We start from the raw sequence: 24,098 nt of genomic DNA, 5'->3' as shown, positions 1-24,098 counted from the left end.
GGTCCGATGACCTGCCGGATAGATTCCCCGCCGGCGGACAATAGCGGGGAATCGAGCGGCTGATAAGGAGCGCCGGCGGGGACGAGCGGTAATCGATCAGCGCGGGGGTCGATCCGGCGGCTAATCGCCCGCCGGATCGACCAGTGTATGCCCTGCATAATACTTTCAGCCATAGACCCTGAACAAGCATGCAGCACATCAGGTGTTTCTGACATTGTCAGACCTGACAAGATTAGCTGCATGCTGGTTTCTGTTGTTGTTCAGATACTGCTACAGCCAAATAGACCAGCAGGACTGCCATGTAACTAGTATTGTTTAAAAGGAAATAAATATGGCAGCCTCCATATTCTCACTTCAGTCGTCCTTTAAAGTCTCAGCTCTCCCCACTGGTGTGACTTATGGCCTCCTCTGGAGTTCGGCGTCACCGCGAGTACCTGTTCCACACTGGCACATGTTGTGATGTCACTATGCACAGAGTCATGTGGTACAGGCGCTCGCTGTGGCGCTGAACACAGGAGGAGACCAGGAGTCGTGCCCGCGGAGAGGTGAGACTTATACAATTCGAGGTGCAATCAGTAGCAGGAGGATGATTGCCAGTAGATCCCTCTGATCAGATTTTATCAGTGAGGGATGTATCTAATGGTTGATCTGGCCATACATTGGGTGCTGTATGGTGACCTTTGAACTTCCTCTCTGCTCTAAAAGATGTGCAACATCATAATAACCTTTAAAGAAAAACATTTTCTTTGTTACAGCTGGTACAAATCCTTCAATACATTTGCAGTGTGTCTTCCTGTTTTCATGGAAGCAGATATGGGGTTACCGTCCTGTGTTTACAAATTAGCTGCTCTGCTGAGGTAGCCAGCTGACACAGCTGAGAGATCAAATTACAACTTGATTAGTCACAGATGATGGGGGAATCAGACAGGCTAAACTCCCTAAATACATACAGGGTGCATTTCTCGGTTTTCCTTCTGTCCTGTGTAAGAGTTCAGGTCCACTTTCACACTGCCTCCACCAGTATCTGCTGACAGTCCTCTTACACAAACACCTCGGAGTGCCCCGGGGTACCTCTCTTATTCTTGTGCACACTCAGAGATCCCATTCAGGCAGCACGGTTGGGTGTGACCTGCAGTGTGCTAAGAATGTAGCAGATCGATGTGCCAAGTGTAGGAGATGTTTCACATTCTCTCCTCTGAGCCACCCCCCTGGCACCTCTTGAATTCCTCCTCTGCCCTCCTGCTTTAATCATCCTCCTCTCTACCCAGCTCTCCTCCCTCGATACTTCTCTCTTTCGCTAAGTCTTCCTATTATTTACCCTTTTCTCTTTCACTCTGCCTATTGGCACAGATTCTCTACCCCCTCCCTTTCTCTGAGTCACTTACACTCTCTCTTGCACAACTAGTCCATTGTTAATGTGTAACTTGGATGCCCGAAGTGGTGCTTATCCAAAAATCTCCCAGGCTGTGGCTCTAGCATGAAGGCAGACAGCCTGGTATAGTCCTCAGCTGTTGCTGAGTGGCAATGCCAGCCACATAGGCTACGATAGGATTGAGATGTCTTTGGGCAACTTACTAAGGCTTACAGAGGAACTCCAGTGAACATTTTTACTGTTGGCAGGTGATGTAGCTGCTCCATGTTTTTTTGGCAGTTGGAAACAGCTGTAAACAGCTATTTCCCACAATGCAACAAGGTTCACAGACAGGAAACTGCCAAGAGTACCACGGTCCTCAGTTTCTTGTGGGAGGGGTTTCACCACAATATCAGTCATACAGCGCCCCCTGATGGTCTGTTTGTGAAAAGGAATAGATTTCTCATGTAAAAGGGGGTATCAGCTACGGATTGGGATAAAGTTCAATTCTTGGTCGGAGTTTCTCTTTAAAAGAGGAACTGTAACCAAGGATTGAACTTCATCCCAATCCATAGCCGATACTCCCTTTCCCATGAGAAATCTCTACCTTTTCTCCAATAGATCATCAGGGGGTGGTGATATTGTGGTGAAACCCCTCCCACAGTATGATGTCATGACCATGGTCCTGACAGTTTCCTGTCTGTGAACTTTGTTGCATTGTGGGAAATAATGGCATTTTCCAACTGCCAAGCAACCAGTATCTATCTTTTAGAGCAGAGAGAAAGTTCTGAGTTCAAGTCCGCTTTAATGACTCCTAATACAAGTCTAAGGTTGTCTTCAGTGCTTGGCAACCAATCCTGTACCTTCCAATATTTCTAAAACCAGGACAGGTAAACTTTGAGCTACCCATGTCTCGCCTTTAGCTCTACTCAAGCCCCACTTAAAACGTCACAGTCCTAATCTAGACAAATTGAATGCGATCTATTTGTGGCTAGCTGCATTCATGTGTATTAGTTTGTCTAGATTAGGGTTTAGTGCATAGTGTTGCATCTGATTTGTATTGAGGATGAGTATTTGAGTCCCTGGGGGGCGCTGCACAACTGTTTCTGTTTCATTTCAGTTGCATCCTGAATTGGTGCGCTGCCAATTTTTTTGCTCTTCTTTAGAAAATGTGTAACCATTTAGGGCTAGCTGCCCCAGGTTCCCGTTATGTTTTAATTGTTAGCTAGCGGTTTGGTCTCTTCCTTGAGGGCACGTCAACGTCGTGGAAGAGTCTAGTACTGAACAATCTGCATGCAAACTGTTTTGAAGGCTAACGTCCTCCATTTGCAGCCTCTGTTTTGAATGCAAGTTGTGTAATCTGCCTGTGTTGTGAACTCTGCACATCTATGCAGTTGGTCAACTTGGGTGCAGTCTGCATTTGAAAGTGCTGCCATTTTCTCCTGTTGTACAACATGGTACTACATTGACTGACAGCAGTCAGAGCCTGACAAATGACAGGCAGATGCGACTGAATCTCCCTTGTGGTCTGATACGATTGACAAGTAGATGCTACTGACAGGCAAATACAATTTAGAGGCAGATGTCACAAGACTGGTAGAATCCATTAACTAACAGAATCCATAGACGACTGTACTCTATTTAGAAACAGATGCCAGTAAAGGGTGTTTGTGACAGACCCTCAGACCCCAGTGACATTGGAAAAAACCCCAGTGACAGAGAGTATACCCAGTTTTTAGTGAGCAATCATGTTTTCAACAAGTTTTATTTAGATTCCATGAAAACAGAAAAGCAGGTGGACCCAGTTGATCCTGAATGATTACATGATTAATAATTTCCTTAAAGGGCACCTGATCTGAAAGAGATATGGATGCTACCATTTTTATTTCCTCCTAAACCATGCAAATTGCCTAGCTAACCTGCTGATCTTCTGCCTCTAATACTTTTACCCATAGACCCTGAACAAGCATGCAGATCAGGTGTTTCTGACTGAAGTCTGACTGGATTATCTGTATGCTTGGTGTGTGATCCACTTTCGTCTGCAGTCAGAGATCAGCAGGACTGCCAGGCAACTGGAATGGTTTATGAGAAAGTAAAGATGGCATCCTCCATACCCCTCTTAGTTCAGGTGTCCTTTAAATAAATATTTTTTTTTCTGTTGATCTAAACAATATGATTAGGAAAAAGGATTGTACACTATACATTGCACCACTTTTAGGCGTCATTAATGTTTGGGACTGGCCATATTGGATTTCTTGGATCCTTTTCTCAATGCTGTGTCTCAGGATGGCACACTGCTGATACCAGACAGCCATTCCTCTTCCTCACTGGTAATGGTTGCCCAGCGGTAAATCCCCTGGCTCTGCAGATAGTCTCCTGTGACAATGCCTAGTGCGTGTAGCTGTAGGGGCAGTTTTCTATCAGCCTAACTACCTGTTCTTTATGCTGTGTACCTGTGTGCTCTGATTCCACTAATGTCTCCTCCTCTTCTTCTGTCTTAGGCTGGCAGCGATGGACAATGCATTGGAAACTGCCCCTTTTCCCAGCGACTCTTCATGGTCCTTTGGCTAAAAGGAGTCACATTCAATGTCACCACAGTCGACATGAAAAGGTAAGCAGTGCTGAAGTTAAAGGGAACCTGACGTTAGAGGGATATGGAGGATGCCGTATTTATTTCCTTTTAAGACAATACCAGTTGCCTGGCTGCCCTGCTGATCCTCTGCCTCCAATATCTTTAGCCATAGACCCTGAACAAGCATGCGGATCAGATGCTCTGATTGGATTAGCTGCATGGTTGTCTCAGGGGTGTGCTTCAGACACTACTGCCGCCAAAGAGATCAGCAGGGCTGATCTGTACAATACAGCTGGTATTGTTTGATGGAAATAAATATGGCAGTCTCCATATACCTCTCACTTCTAGTTCCCTTTTTAAGGTGTTTAATGTAATGGTCCCCTTTGAAAACAGTCCAACATGGTTGTTGTACTTGATCCTGTACATACAAAATAAAAGCATTCTTAACCACTTCCGTACCAGCAGTGTCTTGCCCCTTAAAGAGGAACTGTAACGACAAAACGGCCCCTGGGGGGTACTCACCTCGGGTGGGGGAAGCCTCCGGATCCCAATGAGGCTTCCCACGCCGTCCTCCATCCGTCAGGGGTCTCGCTGCAGCCCTCCGTGCAGCGGTGACGTAATATTTACCTTCCTGGCTCCTGCGCAGGCGCTCTGACGGCTGTCGGCGCCGAAGTAGGCGGAAATACCCGATCGCCGTCGGGTCTGCTCTACTGCGCAGGCGCAAGTTTCCGGCGCCTGCGCAGTAGAGCGGACCCGACGGAGATCGGGTATTTCCGTCTATTTCCGTGCCGACAGTCGCCACAGCGCCCCCGCTGGAGCCAGCAAAGGTAAATATTGAACTGACAGTCGGCACAGTCGCCGGCTGTTCGGAGGGCTGCAGAGAGACCCCCGTGGGACAGAGGACGGCGTGGGAAGCCTCATTAGGATCCGGAGGCTTCCCCCACCCGAGGTGAGTACCCCCTAGGGGATCTTTTTAATGTTACAGAGTCTCTTTAAGGACAAAACATTGCTGGTACCGTAAAATGCTGCCTCCCAATGAATCGCCGCACACACGTCCTGCTCTCGCCAGTCATGACAATGTACCATCGCCGCAGGCTCCTCTTTCTGGCATCTCTATGATGGTAGAGCGCTGTCAGACGGTCAGGAGACGCTTTTATTGGCTCCTGACGTTGTCTATCAATGTAAGCCAATGTGATTGTCTCACAGTGATCACGCGGTCAGGAGCCAATGAAATCTGCTCCTGAAAAGAGCTCTGCCCGCTTAGACGGCAGAGTGAGCAAATTGTGGCGTGGAAAGAGCGGCGAGATCGGCGTAGCGGCGGGGACGCAGAATAAGCAGTAGAATCTATGTCCAGTCAGAGCTTCAGCACCACCTGCTGGACATAGATTCGTACTGCTTCGGTCCGGAAGCAGTTATAAAGATGTGTGTGTGTGTACATTGTATAATATATTGTAATTGAAATCCTTAAATTTGTTGTGGGATGTCTATGGGGGGCCAGTGTTGTACAAGGGGGCCTCTATATGATTAAAACTACTTTCTAAGGTGTGATATAATTTTTGCACATTACTACAGCATGGAATCTACTACAGCAGTTAAAGTAATTGATAGGGAAAACTGACAAAATGTGCAGAATTATCCTGCAGGATCACATTAAGTGTGAACTAGTCCATTGATTAACATGAGTTCTCAGTTTTTCTGTGCAGAAAACATGCACAAAAACAGTCAAGTGTGTCCCATGCATTAAAGAGAATCTGAAGCGAGTAAATTATTTAAAATTATTTACACACTAGTAGACCCAAGCCCGTTTAAAAATGGACTCTAGGTCTTTTTTCTGCCGCCGCCAGTGCGCATGCACACGCAACCGTCACGCACGCGTACCCGCCCGCCTCGCTCCCTGGTCCCGTCCAGCTGTCCGTTACTGCACACATGCACAGTAGCATAAAACGGGGACAGCTGGACGCAGCGCCAGGGATTTTATTGTATAGGATGACGTAGCTGCAAATGAATATTACATGCTAACCTCACTGGCAGTTCCTCTCAGAAACTCACCATTTTCTTCTTACGGTGATCCCTTCCAGTTCTGACAATATTTTGTCAGAACTGAAATACACCAGTTGCTGTCAGTTAAATAGCAGCTGTCAGTTACAAATGAATGTGCAAGGTAATGTCCATGTTTCCCTATGGCTCAAGTGGGAGATATTACAGTTTAACAGTGTGCTGACCAGGAAGCTGTTATGGGGTAATGGCCATTTTTAAAATGGAGGATGGAGAATTCCATTGATCGCAGTGGACAAATGGGACACAGGAGAGGAGAAAGAGATTGAGTAGTAGACTACACAGGAGGGAAGTGATCAGTGTATAGTTAATTTGACTTTTTATTTTTAAGATCAGGTTCTCTTTAAGCAGGCCATACATGTATTGATTTTTCCCAGTTGATTCCTGGCAGATTTGATCAGGCTGATGGAATCTGCTGGGGATCTGTAGCATAACTATGCGGGATTTAATGAGTGCCATTTCCTAATCTCCTATTGGATATCACTGGCCACACTGAAAGCGGAGCTGTCCCAGTTCTGTGATTGGAGTTCACTTTCTTTAATGAACAAAAACTGGATTAAGGTCTTTATCTGGCGGCTGAGTGAAATGCCACTTTACTTGTGTGCTCCTGGCATGCAGAGAATGGCGATTGTGACGGCGGCGAAGAATGGGCGGCAGGCAAATGTGATTTATCATTGTGGGAGCCTCTGTCCTTCATGTTTGATGTGGCATCACGCCACCTGGCTCCGCCCTGCACTCGCTGATATTCCTGGCATCTCCCTCCACAGTGTGTGTGAGGGGAGGGGCAGAGCTGAGGGGAAATGTTACCTCATACATTCATTAAACGACAACTGTAACAAGAGGTGAAGGCTGCCATATTTATTTCCTTTTAAGCAATACCAGTTGCCTGGCTGTCATGCTGACCCTCTGCCTCTAATACTTACTTTTAGGCTAGTTACACACCAGGACGTTGCATTTAGGGGACGTTATAGGGCACATAACGTGCCCCTAACGCAACGCCTGGTGCTCTCTGATGTGGACGTCAGAGTGAGCCGCGTTGTGCAGCTCACTCTGGCGTCCGTGATGCGTATTCTTGGGTGCATGCGGCATCACGTCGTCCCGCCCGGCCAATCACCGCACAGAGCGGCCGCTCCAGGAAGTAAACACTGCACGTCACTGTCATTAATTAGCCATGTGCCCGGCCGCTCTCCCCTCCTCCCCAACATGACTGAGCATGTGCAAACAGTCTAACGCGGCTTATGTAATGTAACAATGTAACGCAACGTGGGCAGTGTGAACAAGCCCATTGATTTTTCATTACTGTGCGGTGGGGCTGCGTTACAGGTTACAGGCTGCACTAACGTGCGCCTGTAACGTCCCACTGTGAAAGCAGCCTTAGGCATAGACCCTGAACAAGCATGCAGCAGATCAGGTGTTTCTGACATTGGCTATCATTCATAAAAGTGTTGTCGGTAACAAAAATCCGTGCGGGGAAACACCGCTGTCGGTATTTCAGCCTTCTGGGTCATAAAAATGTTTCTAGTTGCGATAGGAGTGCGGAGATATCCCGCTGTAGGCTAGCGCTAGGCTGTCGGTAGGCATGCGGAAACAGGAGAAGCTGGCCGAGTCCCTCCATGCAGTGCTCTCTCTGCTGCTGCTTGGGAGGTCTGTCCCATTCACTTACATGTACTCCGCACACTTCTCGCCACATCCGAGGTAGCGGTAATCCCCGTCCGCATACCGCTTGCGTTAATTTTTATGAATTTACATTTTGTTACATTTCCGCATAGAATCACTGCAGAATGCAATAATTTATCGCTCTGCTCGGGAAAATCAGCTTCGCATGCGGAAACAGGCTTTATAAATACACATTTTGCTCATGTTCGATAAAGTCGGCTGTTTTTAGCATTTCAGCATGCGGGAACGCTTTATGAATGATAGCCAATGTCAGATCTGACCAGATTACCTGCTTGCTTGCTCCTGGTGCGATTTAGACACTACTGCAGCCAAATACACCATCAGGGCTGCCAGGCAACAGCTATTCTTTAAAAGGTAATAAATATGGCAGCCTCTCTATCCCTATCGCTTCAGGTTTTCTTTAAAGCGAACCCGAGGTGGGATTTTATTATGCTAGTGGGGCACAGAGGCTGGTTGTGCACACTAAGACCAGCCTCCGTTGCCCCATGGTGTGCCTCCAGGACCCCCCTGCGCGCCTCTATACCCCCCGCAGTGCTGGCGACACACAGCGTGTCGCCAGCGCAATGTTTATCTAACAGCTGTCTGTCAGCGCCGCTCCCCCGCCTCCTCTGCATCGGCGCTACCCGCCCGCGTCACTTCCCTCCAATCAGCGGGAGGGAAGGGACACAGGCGGGTAGCGCCGATACGGAGGAGGCGGGGGAGCGGCGCTGACAGACAGCGCTTAGGAAAACATTGTGCTGGCGACACGCAGTGTGTCGCCAGCACTGCGGGGACTATAGCGGCGCGCAGGGGGGTCCTGGAGGCACACCATGGGGCAACAGAGGCTGGTGATAGTGTGCACAACCAGCCTCTGTGCCCCACTGACATAAGTAAATCCCACCTCGGGTTCGCTTTAAACAAAGATACTTCTCTATTTAGAGGGAAGTCTCTGGATCCTAAGGAATCGATAGATATATTTCCATATTTATTTATTTTTTGACCTGTTAGCAACCAAATAAAGTAATGTTTTATTTTGCTGCAGGGCCTAATTTTTCCTGCCGCGGGGGGAAGTGTGCCTTCCCCAGTCTGGCAGGTTAGGCAGGGTATGCAGAGCAATGCGGGAAGCAGTTATAGTTACCTGTTCCGGATGCTGGACCAGCTTCCACCCGCTGCCCTCCCAGCATCCTCTTCTGATTTCCTATCACGTTATTATATGTGATCGGGGCTCAGAAGATGGTGTCAGCGGTGCAGCGCCACCCGATGGTGGAAGAGGGTGTCGTAGTGTATTGCTGAGGGTGGAAGTAGAGGACAACGAGGTACAGGTAACTATCAAAAACACTCCCTACACCACTCCAGTTCTGCCGGCTGAGGTTAAAATGAGAAATATTTTGTTTGAAGCTGCTAACGGGTTAACCAGCTTCCTGGCATCCTGCTGATCATTCTGGCATCAGTAGTGTCTTAATTGCACCAGAAACAAGCAGGTACTTGCCTCTGGATCCTACTGAGGCTTCCCTTGTCCTCCTTGGCAGCCCCGATCCACTGACAGGCAGAGTAGCAGGCGGGCTGTGATGGGTCTAGTCTACCGTGCAGACTCCTCGTGCCTGTGCAGTAGAGCTGACCTGTTAGTGCTTAGCTATATCCGCTGGAGCCCATCAGAAAGCGGTGCCTGTGCACAGCTAGGACAGGGATTGTTTTTGTTTTCTTTTGTCTGGGTGTCCCAGCTGTGTAAGGGGTCTGCGAGGGATGACAAGGAATCCTCTAAGATTGAGGCTTCCGCCTCCCAAGGGTGAGTACCCCCTAGGGGAGCCTTTTTTACTTACAGGTTTACTTCAGAGCCATAGTTTGAAGATGTTTGAGGAAGTTTAGATTTTCTTAGCTCAACTCTGTTTTGTCCATCTTAAGCTGACCATATATTTTAGATGAGCAAAATTGTCACTATTGGTCTGATATTAAAGTGAACCTCCAGACTAAAAATCTACTCAGCAGCACTGAAAAGGCTTGGTGTTTCTTAAACAGTTTCACAGCATCAGAACTTTGATTTTCTTATAGAAGTCTCATTTTTAGCTGCACAGAAGAAAACTGCCCGGGCATTTTCCCCTGATGCTGTGCAAAGCATGATAGGATTTCTGATGTTGTTGTTCTCCTGCTGTTTTGGTGCAAATTAGTTTTTTTTATTTTGAATTTGAGATTTGAAGCCTAGTGTGTGCAGCTGGGAGGGGTTATCAGGACACAGGACAGTTGGAACTGTGTCTCATGCTCCCTGTCACCTCCTTCCAACCAAAAAGATGGCTGCCCCCATGAAATCACAAACATTTGCCTGTTCTTTTAAAACTGGGTGGGCAAGGGATTATATTACCTATCTATTTTAATTAACATAACTAATGTGACTTAATGGCAGTTTGTTTGTTTAGGCTGAAGTTCCCCTTTAATAGTTACCTGCATACCACTTATACACTGCATTCCATCACCACTATATCAGATCTCATTCGAGATCTCAGCTAAGCTTGATCCCGCCGCTGCCACCACTGGCTGCCAAATGCAGAGCAAAGCAAATGCTGCCAGCGATTGTCTTCTGAGGAATGACCACATAGCTTTATAGTATATTAAGTGTTGCCTAGCTAGCGCAGGTTCAGCCATTTCGCAATCAGGTATTTGCAGTACAAACAGATTTGTTGTTTCTTGGGGAGTAATTGATCCATAGCCACATGTGGCTAGCTTTACTCAGACTTCCCTGGCAGTTTGCTTGTTAGATTCAGAAACTGGTTAAGTCAGAAGACCACCATGACGCCCAAGACTAAAAGGGAATTCAGACGGTAGCCTCCATTGTTTTAGAATCCGTTCTCTTAACAAAACGTTCTTTTTCCCCAGTATTTGGTGACAGATGTGAATTGATAACATTTCACCTGTTTTCTTAGCTCACTGCAGTCATTTGACCATGCCTTGTCTTCTTCACACAGGAAGCCGGAGATATTGAAGGATATCGCCCCAGGAGCCCAGCCCCCCTTCCTGCTATATGGGACCGAGGTTCGGACAGACATCAACAAGATAGAAGAATTTCTGGAGGAAGTGTTGTGCCCCCCCAGGTGTGTATCTGCAATGGGCTGTCATTCCTTCTCATGAATAGCCAATGCCGGCATGATGAGAATCCTGGTGTCAAATATTTGAATGCCTGGAAACATTCATACAGGGCTACAGGCTGAGTAGTGGATTGGGAAAGTGTGCCAAAAAGTGGTCACCTGAAACCAGACATCTCCGATTTTCATTCATTCAGCTTTCTAGGGCTTCTGCAATGTGTCCCCTGCAACAACAACCACCAAACATTTGTTAAGCGTTTTTCTCACGTAGGACCCAAAGCGCATAATCATGGCTCAGATCAGTACGTCGTGATGTGTACAGGGAAAAGTTATGGGGCTTTTCAGTTTTGATTTACGGTAAATGTGCCCCAGGTTGGAGCTGTCTTGATTAAGTTTGGTAAGGCATTCCACAGGATAGGGGCAGTATGACAGAAAGCACTGGCTCCGAAAAGTTTTTAGTTGGATTCTGAGGGCGATCAAGTTATTGTGTTGCTCCTCAAGACAATTCTTCTCACTTGTGCCCACTAATGGCATGGCCTCTACTAAACTGCTCAAAGAAAAAACAGCAAAACAAGTCCACTGCGCTCTGATCACCAGAATTTTCCACAATGTAACAATAACCCTTCACCAGAGTGCAGCTCCTATCATACCCTGGGATATGAGTATGTCACTGTAAAAAACAGAAAAAGGAGGGGGAGAACAAAGAGCGCTCTCTGGTGTATTAACTTTTTAATAAGCTTCTTTTTTAAAAAGATAAAATTACATGTACAAGATCAAAAAATGGAAAGTGCATTCATAGTATATCTACTGTACATCCCCACGTCCTCTAGATGTTATCACCAGCTAGCGCAGCTCCACGCTGTGGCCAATAGCGGGGGGAACCGATAAATTCCAGCGCCGGCGAGTGGGGGGACGCGGGGAGATGGTGGCAGCTGCCTTGCGCCTATTGCGTCATGACGCGTTTCGGCGTTCCACGCCTTCGTCAGATGACGCAATGGCGCAAGGGACGCGTATTTAAATGCGTCTCGTATCCGCGCAATAGTCACCATTGGTGGCCAGCGGCTATGTTGATTGGATAGGGGAAAAGATGCGTGCGCACATTCAAACACGTACAAGGGAAGGCGGGGACATGGATGTACCGTAATAACCTCTATAGGCTTACGGACAACATCAAGCGGCGTGAAAACATTACATGGAAATTGGTAAGAACATGCCTACAGTGGAAACTGGGGGAAAGGGAAAGGAAGGGACAAAGGCTAAATTTAAAAAATGATTGATGTTATATGAAGTCTAAATAGAGAAAGGAGAAGGGGAGGGGGGGGGGGGGGGGGGAGTCTTTACATGATGTTATTATACACATATATATATATGTGTATATATATATATATAATATATATATATATATATATATATATATATATATATATATATATATATATATATATATATATATATATATATATATATATATATATATATATATATATATATATGGGTGCTCTTGTGCCAGTGTTTTTTATTGTAATGTCACTTTATTTGTGAAGTATGTTTTGGATTAATGTACAATTACAGCTGTGGGCAATGGCGTGGGATAAAATGCATGGCGCTTAAGAGTGACATGTGTGTATATTTTTATGACAAAGGTTCTTACCAATTTCCATGTAATGTTTTCACGCCGCTTGATGTTGTCCGTAAGCCTATAGAGGTTATTACGGTACATCCATGTCCCCGCCTTCCCTTGTACGTGTTTGAATGTGCGCACGCATCTTTTCCCCTATCCAATCAACATAGCCGCTGGCCACCAATGGTGACTATTGCGCGGATACGAGACGCATTTAAATACGCGTCCCTTGCGCCATTGCATCATCTGACGAAGGCGTGGAACGCCGAAACGCGTCATGACGCAATAGGCGCAAGGCAGCTGCCACCATCTCCCCGCGTCCCCCACTCGCCGGCGCTGGAATTTATCGGTTCCCCCCGCTATTGGCCACAGCGTGGAGCTGCGCTAGCTGGTGATAACATCTAGAGGACGTGGGGATGTACAGTAGATATACTATGAATGCACTTTCCATTTTTTGATCTTGTACGTGTAATTTTATCTTTTTAAAAAAGAAGCTTATTAAAAAGTTAATACACCAGAGAGCGCTCTTTGTTCTCCCCCTTCTACTAAACTGCTCCCTCACATATGAATGTGCCGCCCCCACACAGAGGGTAACATGTAGGCGTGTGCTGAGTGGGAGTAATACTGTTACCAGCAGTTTTGCTAATACTTTCCCTTGCTTGTGCACTCTGACCTAATGGTCATGTGACCCAGAGAGTAGTGATCAGAGCTGGAGATGATGCAGTTAGTGAAGCTAATATTGTTAAGCATGCCTTGATGTTTCTTCCAAATTATTGAATTCTTCTGTTATCTTACATGTATCGGGATGTTGTGCATTTCGTTTTCTAGAGTAGCTAAACTTTTTAAATGTTTTCCTTAGATACCCTAAGCTGGCTGCCAGGAACCCTGAATCCAACACAGCTGGGCTGGATGTCTTTGCCAAGTTCTCCGCCTACATCAAGAACCCCAATCCAGCACTGAACCAGAGTAAGTGGAGGAGACCGCTGCACTCTGGCTTTACCAGACAGTGAAGCTCCAGAACAAGTAGCTGCAGCACAAAGCCTCATCAGGGTTTCTTCTGTACCACTCAAGTCCTGCTAACAAGGCACGTAGCCAATCATTAAAGGAAATCTGAGATGGCGCATGTGGGCAAATTTATACTTGCCTCGAGCTTCCTCCAGCCTCATGAGGTGCATGGGGTCCATTGACGTCCTCTCCGGCCGCTCTGTTCTCTCAGAAAACCTCCCGATAATCAGGCCTGCTGCCACGCTCTCCTGCGCATGCACAGGTTGGCAGCGCGTGCTACCCTTGTCGCTCTCCCGCAGCAGTAGTACAACACAGAATGCTCCAGGGCACGGGGGCGTGCGCATGACAGAGCCGCGCATGCGCTGAAGACCACCACTGGCGGTGACCCGATTACCAGGAGGATTTCAGAGAGGACAGCGAGGGAACCCAATAACCTCTTGGGGCTGGAGGAAGCCCCAGGTAAGTATAGATTGTCCCACACATACCATCTCAGGTACACTTTCAGTCTTTTGGTGCTTCCTCGTTGTAGTCCAGCTTTCCGTTTCCTTCCCCGGAAACACGGCTGTGAAATCGACCGGTCTATGACCACCTTTAAAGAGGAACTGTAACATCAAAATGTTCCCTGGGGGGTACTCACCTCGGGTGGGGGAAGCCTCCGGATCCTAATGAGGCTTCCCACGCCGTCCTCCGTCCCTCAGGGGTCTCGCTGCAGCCCTCCGTACAGCGGTGACGTCAATATTTACCTTCCCGGCTCCTGCGCAGGCGCTCTGACTGCTGTCGGCTCCGAAGTAGGCGGAAATACCCGATCGCCGTGGGGTCTGCTCTACTGCGCAGGCGCAAGTTTCCGGCGCCTGCGCAGTAGAGCGGACCCGACGGAGATCGGGTATTTCCGTCTATTTCCGAGCCGAAAGCAGCCATAGCGCCCCCGCTGGAGCCAGCAAAGGTAAATATTGAATCTACAGTCGGGTCTGTCGCCAGCTGTTCGGAGGGCTGCAGCGAAACCCCAGAGGGACGGAGGACGGCGTGGGAAGCCTCATTAGGATCCGGAGGCTTCCCCCACCCGAGGTGAGTACCCCCCAGGGGAGGTTTTTGATGTTACAGAGTCTCTTTAAAAGTTAGGAAAAAAAGTATGGTAAAATTTCAATGACTAACACAACTTGAGTCATGTTTATACTTCCACATGCAATGCCGGCCAAGCTTGGATAGAATGGAGATCAGAGAAGAATATCTTCCTTCATCTGGCTTTTAATGATCCGCTCGCTCATCCCAACACGTGCAGCACCACCACCGCAGTCTGTTATCCATGACCCTACAAACCATAATAAACCCTCTGAACTCAAACACTCACAACAAACAAACTCTAGTAATGATAAAAACAACTTGAATGCAAGTTATATTCTTTTGCACTTATGAAGGATATACACTTCCAAAATAGCTTGCATGCAAGAGCCCTTTCACCAGCATTGAGGTTTCCTCCGAAGTCAAAAGGGTTCCTACCCTACCCACACCAGTCAGCAAGCAAGCAAACCTCTCCTGCTCATACACGTGGCATTCACACTGAGGCTTATCTGGTACTACCCTTCTAGGGAACCCACGCATGCACATAAATAAGTCTTAAACTCTCCAGGGAGTGACTACTACTTACACCATTATATAAATGGGTTGCACTGGTGCAGGAGAGCTACAGCCAGCAGTCAGACCACAATGGATACTGACCTATATGCCAACAGGAGAAGCTATGCTCAACCTTTTAAGGACCCAGGATTTAAAGAGACACTGAAGCGAAAAAAATATATGATATAATGAATTGGTTGTGTACTATGAATAATTACTAGAAGTTTAGCAGCAAAGAAAATATTCTCATTTTTTTATTTTCAGGTATATAGTGTTTTTTCTAACATTGCATCATTCTCTAATATGTGCAGATTACACAACACTCAGCATTCAAAATGATTCTTTCAGAGCAGTCTGTGAACTAATGACCTCTCCTCTGGAAGAGAAAAAGTAAATAGTTCAATAACAGTTGAGATAATAAAAGTCAGATAACAGCCCTCTCCAGGACTTTGAAAGTTGCAGAGCTTAATGGCTTTTTTGCATAGAGATAACAACTGGAGTTTTTTAACTCTCCCTGTACTGGAAACAATTAGACTGATGTATCTGATCTTAATGTTTATTTCTTAGCTGTACTACACATACAAATCATAATATCATAATTTTTTTTTTCGCTTCAGTGTCTCTTTAAATAGGTAAGGAGGTGCTCCTATTTAAATCCTGGGCCCTCAAAAGGATGAGCTTAGCTTCTTTTTTTGTGTGTTATCGGTGATCCAGTCGCCGGAACGAGAAGTGAATGCATTTTTGTCACCCTTCTATGACTAAAGTGTATATCCTTATTGGCGAAACCTCACCTCCCTACCTGTCTTCAGTGTTCCTGGGGCAGGAAATGTGGAGAGGTTATTAATGTTATTTAGCATTTTATATAGTGCTGACATCTTCCGCAGTGATGTACAGAGTATGTCTTGTCACATAATTGCCTCAGTGGGGCTCACAATCTAATTATTTATTCAAGTATTTATATAGCACCAACATATTACGCAGCGCTGTACAAAGTATATTGTTTTGTAACTAACTGTCCCTCAGAGGGGCTCACAATGTAGTCCCTACCATAGTCATATGTCTATGTATGTATCATGTAGTGTATGCATTGTAGCCTAGGGCCAATTAACTTATCTGTATGTTTTTAGGATGTGGGAGGAAACCGGAGTGCCCGGAGGAAACCCACGCAGTCACAGGGAGAACATACAAACTCCTTGCAGATGTTGGCCTGGCTGGTATTTGAACCAGGAACCCAGAGTTGCAAGGCGAGAGCGCTAACCACTACGCCACCCAATTATCCCTTAAAGGACTTACAAGGCCAAATTATTAAAAAAAAAAAGTTCAAAAAGTGAAGTACCTGCATCTCTTTAAAAGACACGGAGGACGCCATCCACGCTCTCCGTGTCATTCCGCCGGGTCCCTGCCGCTCAATAGACCCCCCCCGGCCTGTCACGACCGCAGGGCCCGGGTCGGGCTCTCCTGCCTCTGCCAATATGGTCGCCGGAGCTGGCCGCGGCTGCGCAGCTCTAGGGCCAACCCCCCGATCCACGCTACTATAGAGTGGATCGGGGGGTTGGCCCTAGAGCTGCGCAGCCGCACTCGCGGCAGGTGCAGACTGCGCAGCCTCTGCCAATATGGCCGCCGGAGCTGGCCGCGGCTGCGCAGCTCTAGGGCCAACCCCCCGATCCACGCTACAGTAGCGTGGATCGGGGGGTTGGCCCTAGAGCTGCACAGCTGCACTCGCGGCAGGTGCGGACTGCGCAGCCGCGGCCAGCTCCGGCGGCCATATTGGCAGAGGCAGGAGAGCCCGACCCGGGCCCTGCGGTCGTGACAGGCCGGGGGGAGGGGTCTATTGAGCGGCGGGGACCCGGCGGAATGACACGGAGGGTGCGGATGGCGTCCTCCGTGTCTTTTGAAAGGATGCGGGTACTTCACTTTTTTAACTTTTTTTTTATTTTTAATAATTTGGCCTCGTAAGTCCTTTAACAGCAATAAAAGTCAGACAGGTTCACCGGGCTGTAGTGTATGTTTCGTAGTCTAGGCCCAATTTAGGGGAAGCCAATTAACTCCTCTGTCTGTTTTTGGGAGGTGGGGGGAAACCAGAGTGCTGAGATTTGAACCGGGGACCCAGCACTGCAAGGCAAGAGTTCTAACCGCTATGCCACCATACTGCCCAGTTATCCCTTAACAGCAATACAAGTCAGACAGAGGTTCCAAACATTTCTAACTATTGCTAAGGTTCTGTTGACTCTCCATGAAGTTGCACTTTAGCACACTAACTTTTTTTTTTTTTCCTTTTAGCTTTGGAAAAGGGTCTCCTGAAGGCTCTGAGGATCCTGGACTCCTACCTGTACACCCCTCTCCCAGAAGAGATAGACGAGAACAGTGCAGAGGATGAGACCGTGTCACACCGCAAGTTCCTGGATGGAGATGAGCTGACACTGGCTGACTGCAACCTGCTCCCAAAACTACACATAGTACAGGTCAGTAAGGCTGAGGGGTGGCGACTGTGTTGGCTTGTGCTATTATTCTGGTATTATTTTGCAAAGACTTTATCTGTGAAGAAGCTCATGAAATAGTCATATCAAAAATTTAAGTGAACCTTAAAAAGAAACCATAACCAAGAATTGAACTTCATTCCAATCAGTAGCTGATGCCCCCTTTCCCATGAGAAATCTATTCCTTTTCTCAAATGGATCATCAGGAGGCTCTGTATGGCTGATATTGTGGTGAAACCCCTCCCACTGTGTGATGTCAGGACCATGGTCTTGACAGTTTCCTGTCTGTAAACCTCATTGCATTGTGGGAAATAACAGCTGTTTCCAATGTCTCCCCCCCCCCCCCCCCCCCCCAAAAAAAAAAAAAAAAAGCAAGCAGCATCTCCTTTCACTGATATAACCTGCCAGCAGTAAAAATGTCACCATTTGATAAATGTCAGAATATACAGTGGCTTGCTAAAGTATTCGGCCCCCTTGAAGTTTTCCACATTTTGTCATATTACTGACACAAACATGAATCAATTTTATTGGAATTTCACATGAAAGACCAATACAAAGTGGTGTACACGTGAGAAGTGGAATGAAAATCGTACATGATTCCAAACATTTTTTACAAATAAATAACTGCAAAGTGGGGTGTGCGTAATTATTCAGCCCCCTGAGTCAATACTTTGTAGAAGCAAGCACCTTTTGCAGCAATTACAGCTGCCAGTCTTTTAGGGTATGTCTCTACCAGCTTTGCACATCTAGAGACTGAAATCCTTGCCCATTCTTCTTCGCAAAACAGCTCCAGCTCATTGACATCGTTTGTGAACGGCAGTTTTCAGATCTTGCCACAGATCAGGAAGAGACTTCCCCTCTCTTCCTGAGCCAGCCTGACCCAGCTCTGGCAGGCAACCCCCACCCCCCAAAAACAATAACATTGTTATTTGGTACTGCACACAGGTGCTCTAGCGCAGGGGTCCCCAACCTTTTTGAGCCCGGGGCCCACTATACCGACCAAAATTTTCTCGGGGGGCCCCCCGGGGGCAGGGGAGTTGGAGGGGCGTGGCTAGTGGCGGCAGTTAGCCCAGTATAGCAAGTATAGTTACCACAGTATAGCAAGTACAGTTAGCTTAGTATAGCAAGTACAGTTAGCCCAGTATAGCTAGTACAGTTAGCCCAGTATAGCTAGTACAGTTAGCCCAGTATAGCTAGTACAGTTAGCCCAGTATAGCTAGTACAGTTAGCCCAGTATAGCTAGTACAGTTAGCCCAGTGTAGCTAGTACAGCTAGCCCAGTGTAGCTAGTACAGTTAGCCCAGTGTAGCTAGTACAGTTAGCCCAGTGTAGCTAGTACAGTTAGCCCAGTGTAGCTAGTACACTTAGCCCAGTGTAGCTAGTACAGTTAGCCCAGTGTAGCTAGTACAGTTAGCCCAGTGTAGCCAGTAGTTACCCCAGTAAAACTGCCCCAGTGTAGGTAGGAGAGGTGACCTCTCTCGTCACGTCCCCCCCCCCCCCCCTCCCCCCCGCGGCCGCCGCTCCTGTTACCTTATGAGCGGGCGGTCGCTTTCTTCCTTATATTCCCCCAGGCGCTCCTGTCCTCGGTTGCAGCATCTCGTAATACAGCAGCGCTTCCCGCGCGGCTGCTGTAAGGAAGAGAAGGAAGCAGGGCAGCGGCTTCCTGTAGCGGCGATCGCTGTTACCATGGGAACCGCTGTCCCGCCTCCTCTCCTTACAGCAGCCGCACAGAAAGTGCTGCTGTAATAAATGCTGCAAAGAGGAGAGGGGCTAGCCGCTATGGGATTGGGGAATATAGAGGAGGAAGCTGCCGCCCGCTCATAAGCTAACAGGAGCGGCGGGGGGGGGGGGGGGGGGGGGGTTGGGGGGGAGAGGGAGAAATGCCAGATCCGCCGCGGCCCCCCAGAAATTTGCCCACGGACCACCAGGGGGCCGCGGCCCCCAGGTTGGGGACCTCTGCTCTAGCGGCTTCCAGCTCGGGCTCCAGTGAAAATGGTCGGGTCCAGTCCACCCCACTGCGCAGATGTTTCACACCTGTGCAGTAGAGTGGACCTTATTGGACTTGGCTATTTCTGCTGGAACCCAAGGGGAAGCTGATACTTCGCCTCAGTGAGGCTCTTGACAAGCAGCGACATGCAGACCTTCGAAAGTCCCAGAACTGCATCATGTCTGGTGAGGAGGACCCCGGGAAAGCCTCTTTAGAAACCAGAGAACTTCCCCCTCCTGAAGTACTTCCTAGGTGCACTTTTTTTTCCCCTTCAGTCATGTCCAGGAACCCAGAGTAGGCCATTGTGTTGGTGGGGATAGAATATGAGGGTAGAACCAGGGCAAAGAGATGACAAGAGAACTTATGACTTGGCTAAATGGACATAAGTTTTTATAACTCTTTTAATAACTCTGTTTATTTATTTCCTCCAGGTGGTCTGCGAGAAGTACCGTGGCTTCAAGATTCCCCAGGAATTCTCTGGAATCCATCGCTATCTTAAGAACGCCTACCAGCGCGAGGAATTCTCCAGCACCTGTCCGGCCGCCAATGAAATTGAACTTGCATATGCCCTGGTGGCCAAGCCCCTGAAATAAACCCATCCAGCCCTCCAGCAAGAAAAAGAGGAACTCCTTGTATTTAAATTCCGTTGATAACGAAAAAAGAAGAAAAAAATCTTTTACATTCCTAGCTTTTGTTACTGTAAGAAGGACAGAGCGTCGATTGGCCTGTCCAACTGCCACTCATGTAATCTGCTCCTCCTTTTTACTCCCTCTCATCTATTACAATGCACTGTTACCGTACACTAGGATCTTTCCAGTTCCTGGACACCACCGGTAGGTGGTAGTGTATGTAGAGTTTGCTGTTATTGGCTGTGCCTGCTGTCACTCACCATTCTTCCACACCCCCTTTCTGTTACAGGGGAGAAGAAATTATTTTAGTTTTGTGTCAAACGCTTTTTCTTTGGAAGAAGTTTTATTTCCACTAATGTATATAGCCAAAATGAGCGCTGTGTGTTTTTGTTTTAGAGGTCGGGAAACTGGTCTGGTACATATGCATCTTAGCGCAGTCACGTTCCTTCAAGTCTACTGGTCACTTGTCCAAAGGGGAGCCATTTTGAAATCCATGGATCTACAGCAGTAATACTCAACCCCTCATCCATTCCCTGGGAAATGGTGGAAGATTGGCATCGTGTTTAAAGATTCCCAGAATATTTTCCATACAGCTTCCTGACCCACTCGTATTCACCTCCGGAAAAAAAAATTTTGGGTAGAAATGTTAAAATATTTTTTAAATCTTGATGGCATTATTCTAGCCATGTCACACTCAAACAGCAGTGATGCTGCCTGTTGGAAGCAGGACTCCACTTCCTGTTATACCTAGTGGTGACTGTTAGTTGCTAATAAGTCAGTCTGCAGGAGGTTTGTCAGTGAGTGATCATGGATTGGCTGAGCAGACAATGTGGGCGGGGACTTAGTGTGACAATCTCAATAGATGATGATATTAGTGTGTTCTTCTGCCGGCCATTGAGCTACAACAAATGGGGGTAGGTTCCCATCTAGTGTAGTCATATACCAGTAGATTTTTTTTTCTTACTACTTCTGCAGGAAAATGGAAGAAAATGTGAACATTTTTTACAGTTTTTTTTTTTTTTAATAGCTTCTCGCTTTGGGGCAGCATGTATAGCAACCATAAGCCAGTCTTCTTATTTGATGGAATGAATAATCTGTATATAGTATCTGATCTTTGCCAAAACATTAAATCGAGGTAGCGGTTTTCTGGCAGAGTTTGAGCTCTACCTGTTGGCAGCACATGGTGCATATGAATGATTTATAGGTAATATTTCAGATGCTAGGTTTAAAAAAAGTACAGAATTTGACAAAATATAGTAAAAATGTTTCCATTCCCTTTAACACCTAAAGCTGGCAATGTACAGAGAGATGACGGTGCATGTTTTGCATTGGGTTGTCCATTAGTAAACCCCGAGCACTCTTAGAACAGGTCAGGTATTACTACTGTGCCTAGGAATCAGGTTCTGGAAGAAGAGAACACACTGTACTTAAAGGATACCACAACTGACAAAAAATAATGCTGCATTGTGGGGGGGGGGGGGATTACAAACACATACCTTTAGCGCCCCTTGCCCCCCTCCGTCTGCCGCCGTTCCTCTAATATTCCTGCTGGTGTCTGACGACTTGATTGACCACCCCCCCCCCACACACACACACACCTGTACAGTCATACCCTCTTCACTTCTGGCCGGCGCATAGCAATCTGTTTAGAAGCACGCTGCCCCTCTGTCTCCTCTGGGCTGCGTGTGCGCTGCATTACACCAAGCGTCACATGATTAGCATGATTTGTACATTTGACCCATGCCTCTTCCTATACCATCAGATGATTATATACACTCTGAATGAGGAGCAGATGTTGACTAATCAGCAGCACTTATTAGGCGTTAGTATCGGCAGTAAGCCACCAACTGGTGGCTAGAGGCGCTCCATATAATACATAATTGATGAACAGTGCCACCAGCAGGTGACACCAGGAAGTGACAAATCCTTAACAGATATATCTTAGACAAAGGGATGTTCAGACAGAAATGGAAACCAAGCTAACAAAAAAAAAAGTTTTATAAAGTTCCAAACTGCAGTTTTTACTGCAAATTTTAGTTTGTAATAACTTGGGAAAGGTTACAACTTCTATAGGATTCAAAATCTCTGTTCAGGCCCATTGATTCTTTGTACACATTAATTTAACCTGAAGGAGACTAGCTAATTTAAAATATATATTTCAACGAATCTTATTTAAAAGAATGAACTACTGATCTATTGATAAGGTTTGAATTGCTATCAAGAAGGAAGGTGGCTCAGGTACGTATCTGATCCACACGTGCTAAGAGCCAGCTGTCTACAGGGATCAACCCCTCACTTTTTGCTAACAATGACTTATTGATGCATGTAAGAATTAAACACCACCACCAACCAACCCTGCTACATGTTTCACCCCTCAAAGGAGGCCTTTGTCAGGGGAACAAAGCGCCTAGTGATAAGGTGCCAGTGCTAAGTACAATAAATACATTTGACATGCATATCAAAGCAGAAATTAACAAACAGCCTTTGCTTAGCACTGGCACCTTATCACTAGGCACTTAATTGCCCTGACGAAGCCCTCCATTGAGGAGGTGAAACGCGTATGGATCAGATTCGTACCGGAGTCCCCTTCAGGTGATTAATGTATATATTGTGTGTGTATATATAACAAATTCTGTGCAAATCGATCATTGATTGGCCACTTCTTGAACATCCGTTCCCCAACCACTACGCCAGAGACCATGTGACCTGTGTCATGGATCATGTGACTGCCCCGGAGGAATGAAGAGTATCTGGTAAGGATAGGTTCTCTGAGCACAGGTCCTCCTGAAGAGCCTCCTGCCACATGCTGAGATGCATATGTACACTTTTCCTGATCTCACATTTCAATATGCAGATTTTGTATTTGATGTGTAAAATTCCCTTTACATCAGAAGTGCCTTTTTAATTGCCCCCCTGCTCACAGTATAGCCTGGGTGGCAGATAGACAGCGCCGGAGGTTGGATTCCAGGTGTGCAGTTATCAATCCTCAAATTCTCCTCATCCTTTGTATTGTTATTTCAATGTTTTCTAAAATATAACAAGAAAGAAACTATATTTTCATTGTTTGGGCTCACTTGGCATAAAATACAAGTTGGCTTATGTTCAAAACATTTTTTTAAATAAAAAAAATCTTAAATATGGAAAGAATTTCTTGTAGTTTATCAGTGAAGAAAAATTTTCTCCTTCTCCCAATTCTTATCCTTATGAGAGGTAGGTGCCTTCTTCAAGCTCGGGTTGTCCTCTACCAGAAGCATGGGAGCTTGAGGGCTCTATTCAGTACCTGGAAAGCGAGATCTTGCTCCGGGAATCTGTTGGAGCGCTCTCCCAGTTTTGGAGCCACTACACAAAGTTCTCCTACCACCAGCGGGACCACTAGGTCTTTGCTTTACACATCATCTCTAGTTCTTTTACCTCATGACTTCTTCAACGTACTCTTCCTTGGCATTGGCATCACTTAGCAAGCGACATCGGTCACCACTGTTGTGTTGTGGACCTTCTCTACTGCCACAATGGCCATTAGATTGACCAGCACCTATCAATTTGGATTTGGAAGACCTACCGTGTTTCCCCGAAAATAAGACCATGTCTTATATTAATTTTTGCTCCAAAAAATGTGCTAGGGCTTATTTTCAGGGGTTGTATTATTTTGGGAGAAACGCACTAAGGAAGAACACATGGCTATTAGGAAAACTTAAACAGCAGTATTTGTGCATAATATGTGAGTTTTATACAACATCTGAATCTCACTTCACATTTGCTCATAAAAGACAAATGATAGAGTACAATGGCAAAGTCACTGTACTGTTTGCTGAGGTTCCGAATTGTACTCCTAGACTCACACTCTTATCTAACTCAGATCTATAGTAAGGAGAGGACAGGCACATGCTTGAGATTCCTGCCACTGCTGTATTGTCTGAGGCACAAGCTGAGCAGAAGAGAGAGAGGACAGCTAGCATATGCAGCTAAAGAAAGAGCACAAACACACATCTTTCTCCATACTAACGCTGCTGAGCCTATGGTAGCAAAGTGGTGCTGGCAGAAGCTCCCTCTCCATACAG

At 46.7% G+C, this 24,098-nt stretch overlaps 1 protein-coding gene across 1 annotated transcript in view; it reads left to right on the top strand.

The window, feature by feature from the left end:
- CLIC1 (chloride intracellular channel 1) overlaps positions 1–23,187 on the top strand; it is a 79,987-nt gene extending 56,800 nt beyond the window's left edge. Inside the window, exons 2-6 of the mRNA XM_068250392.1 lie at positions 3,853–3,962; positions 10,592–10,717; positions 13,189–13,295; positions 17,229–17,410; positions 19,843–23,187. Of these exons, the coding sequence (XP_068106493.1) occupies positions 3,853–3,962; positions 10,592–10,717; positions 13,189–13,295; positions 17,229–17,410; positions 19,843–20,004 (687 nt within the window). The 3' untranslated portion in view covers positions 20,005–23,187. The remainder of the gene's footprint in view (positions 1–3,852; positions 3,963–10,591; positions 10,718–13,188; positions 13,296–17,228; positions 17,411–19,842) is intronic.
- The last annotated feature ends 911 nt before the right edge of the window (positions 23,188–24,098 follow it).

The sequence above is a fragment of the Hyperolius riggenbachi genome, chromosome 8 (assembly GCF_040937935.1).
Source record: "Hyperolius riggenbachi isolate aHypRig1 chromosome 8, aHypRig1.pri, whole genome shotgun sequence".
Taxonomy (NCBI): Eukaryota; Metazoa; Chordata; class Amphibia; order Anura; family Hyperoliidae; genus Hyperolius; species Hyperolius riggenbachi.
Note: the sequence above shows the minus strand (reverse complement) of the source record. Positions and strands in the feature narration are given on the sequence as shown.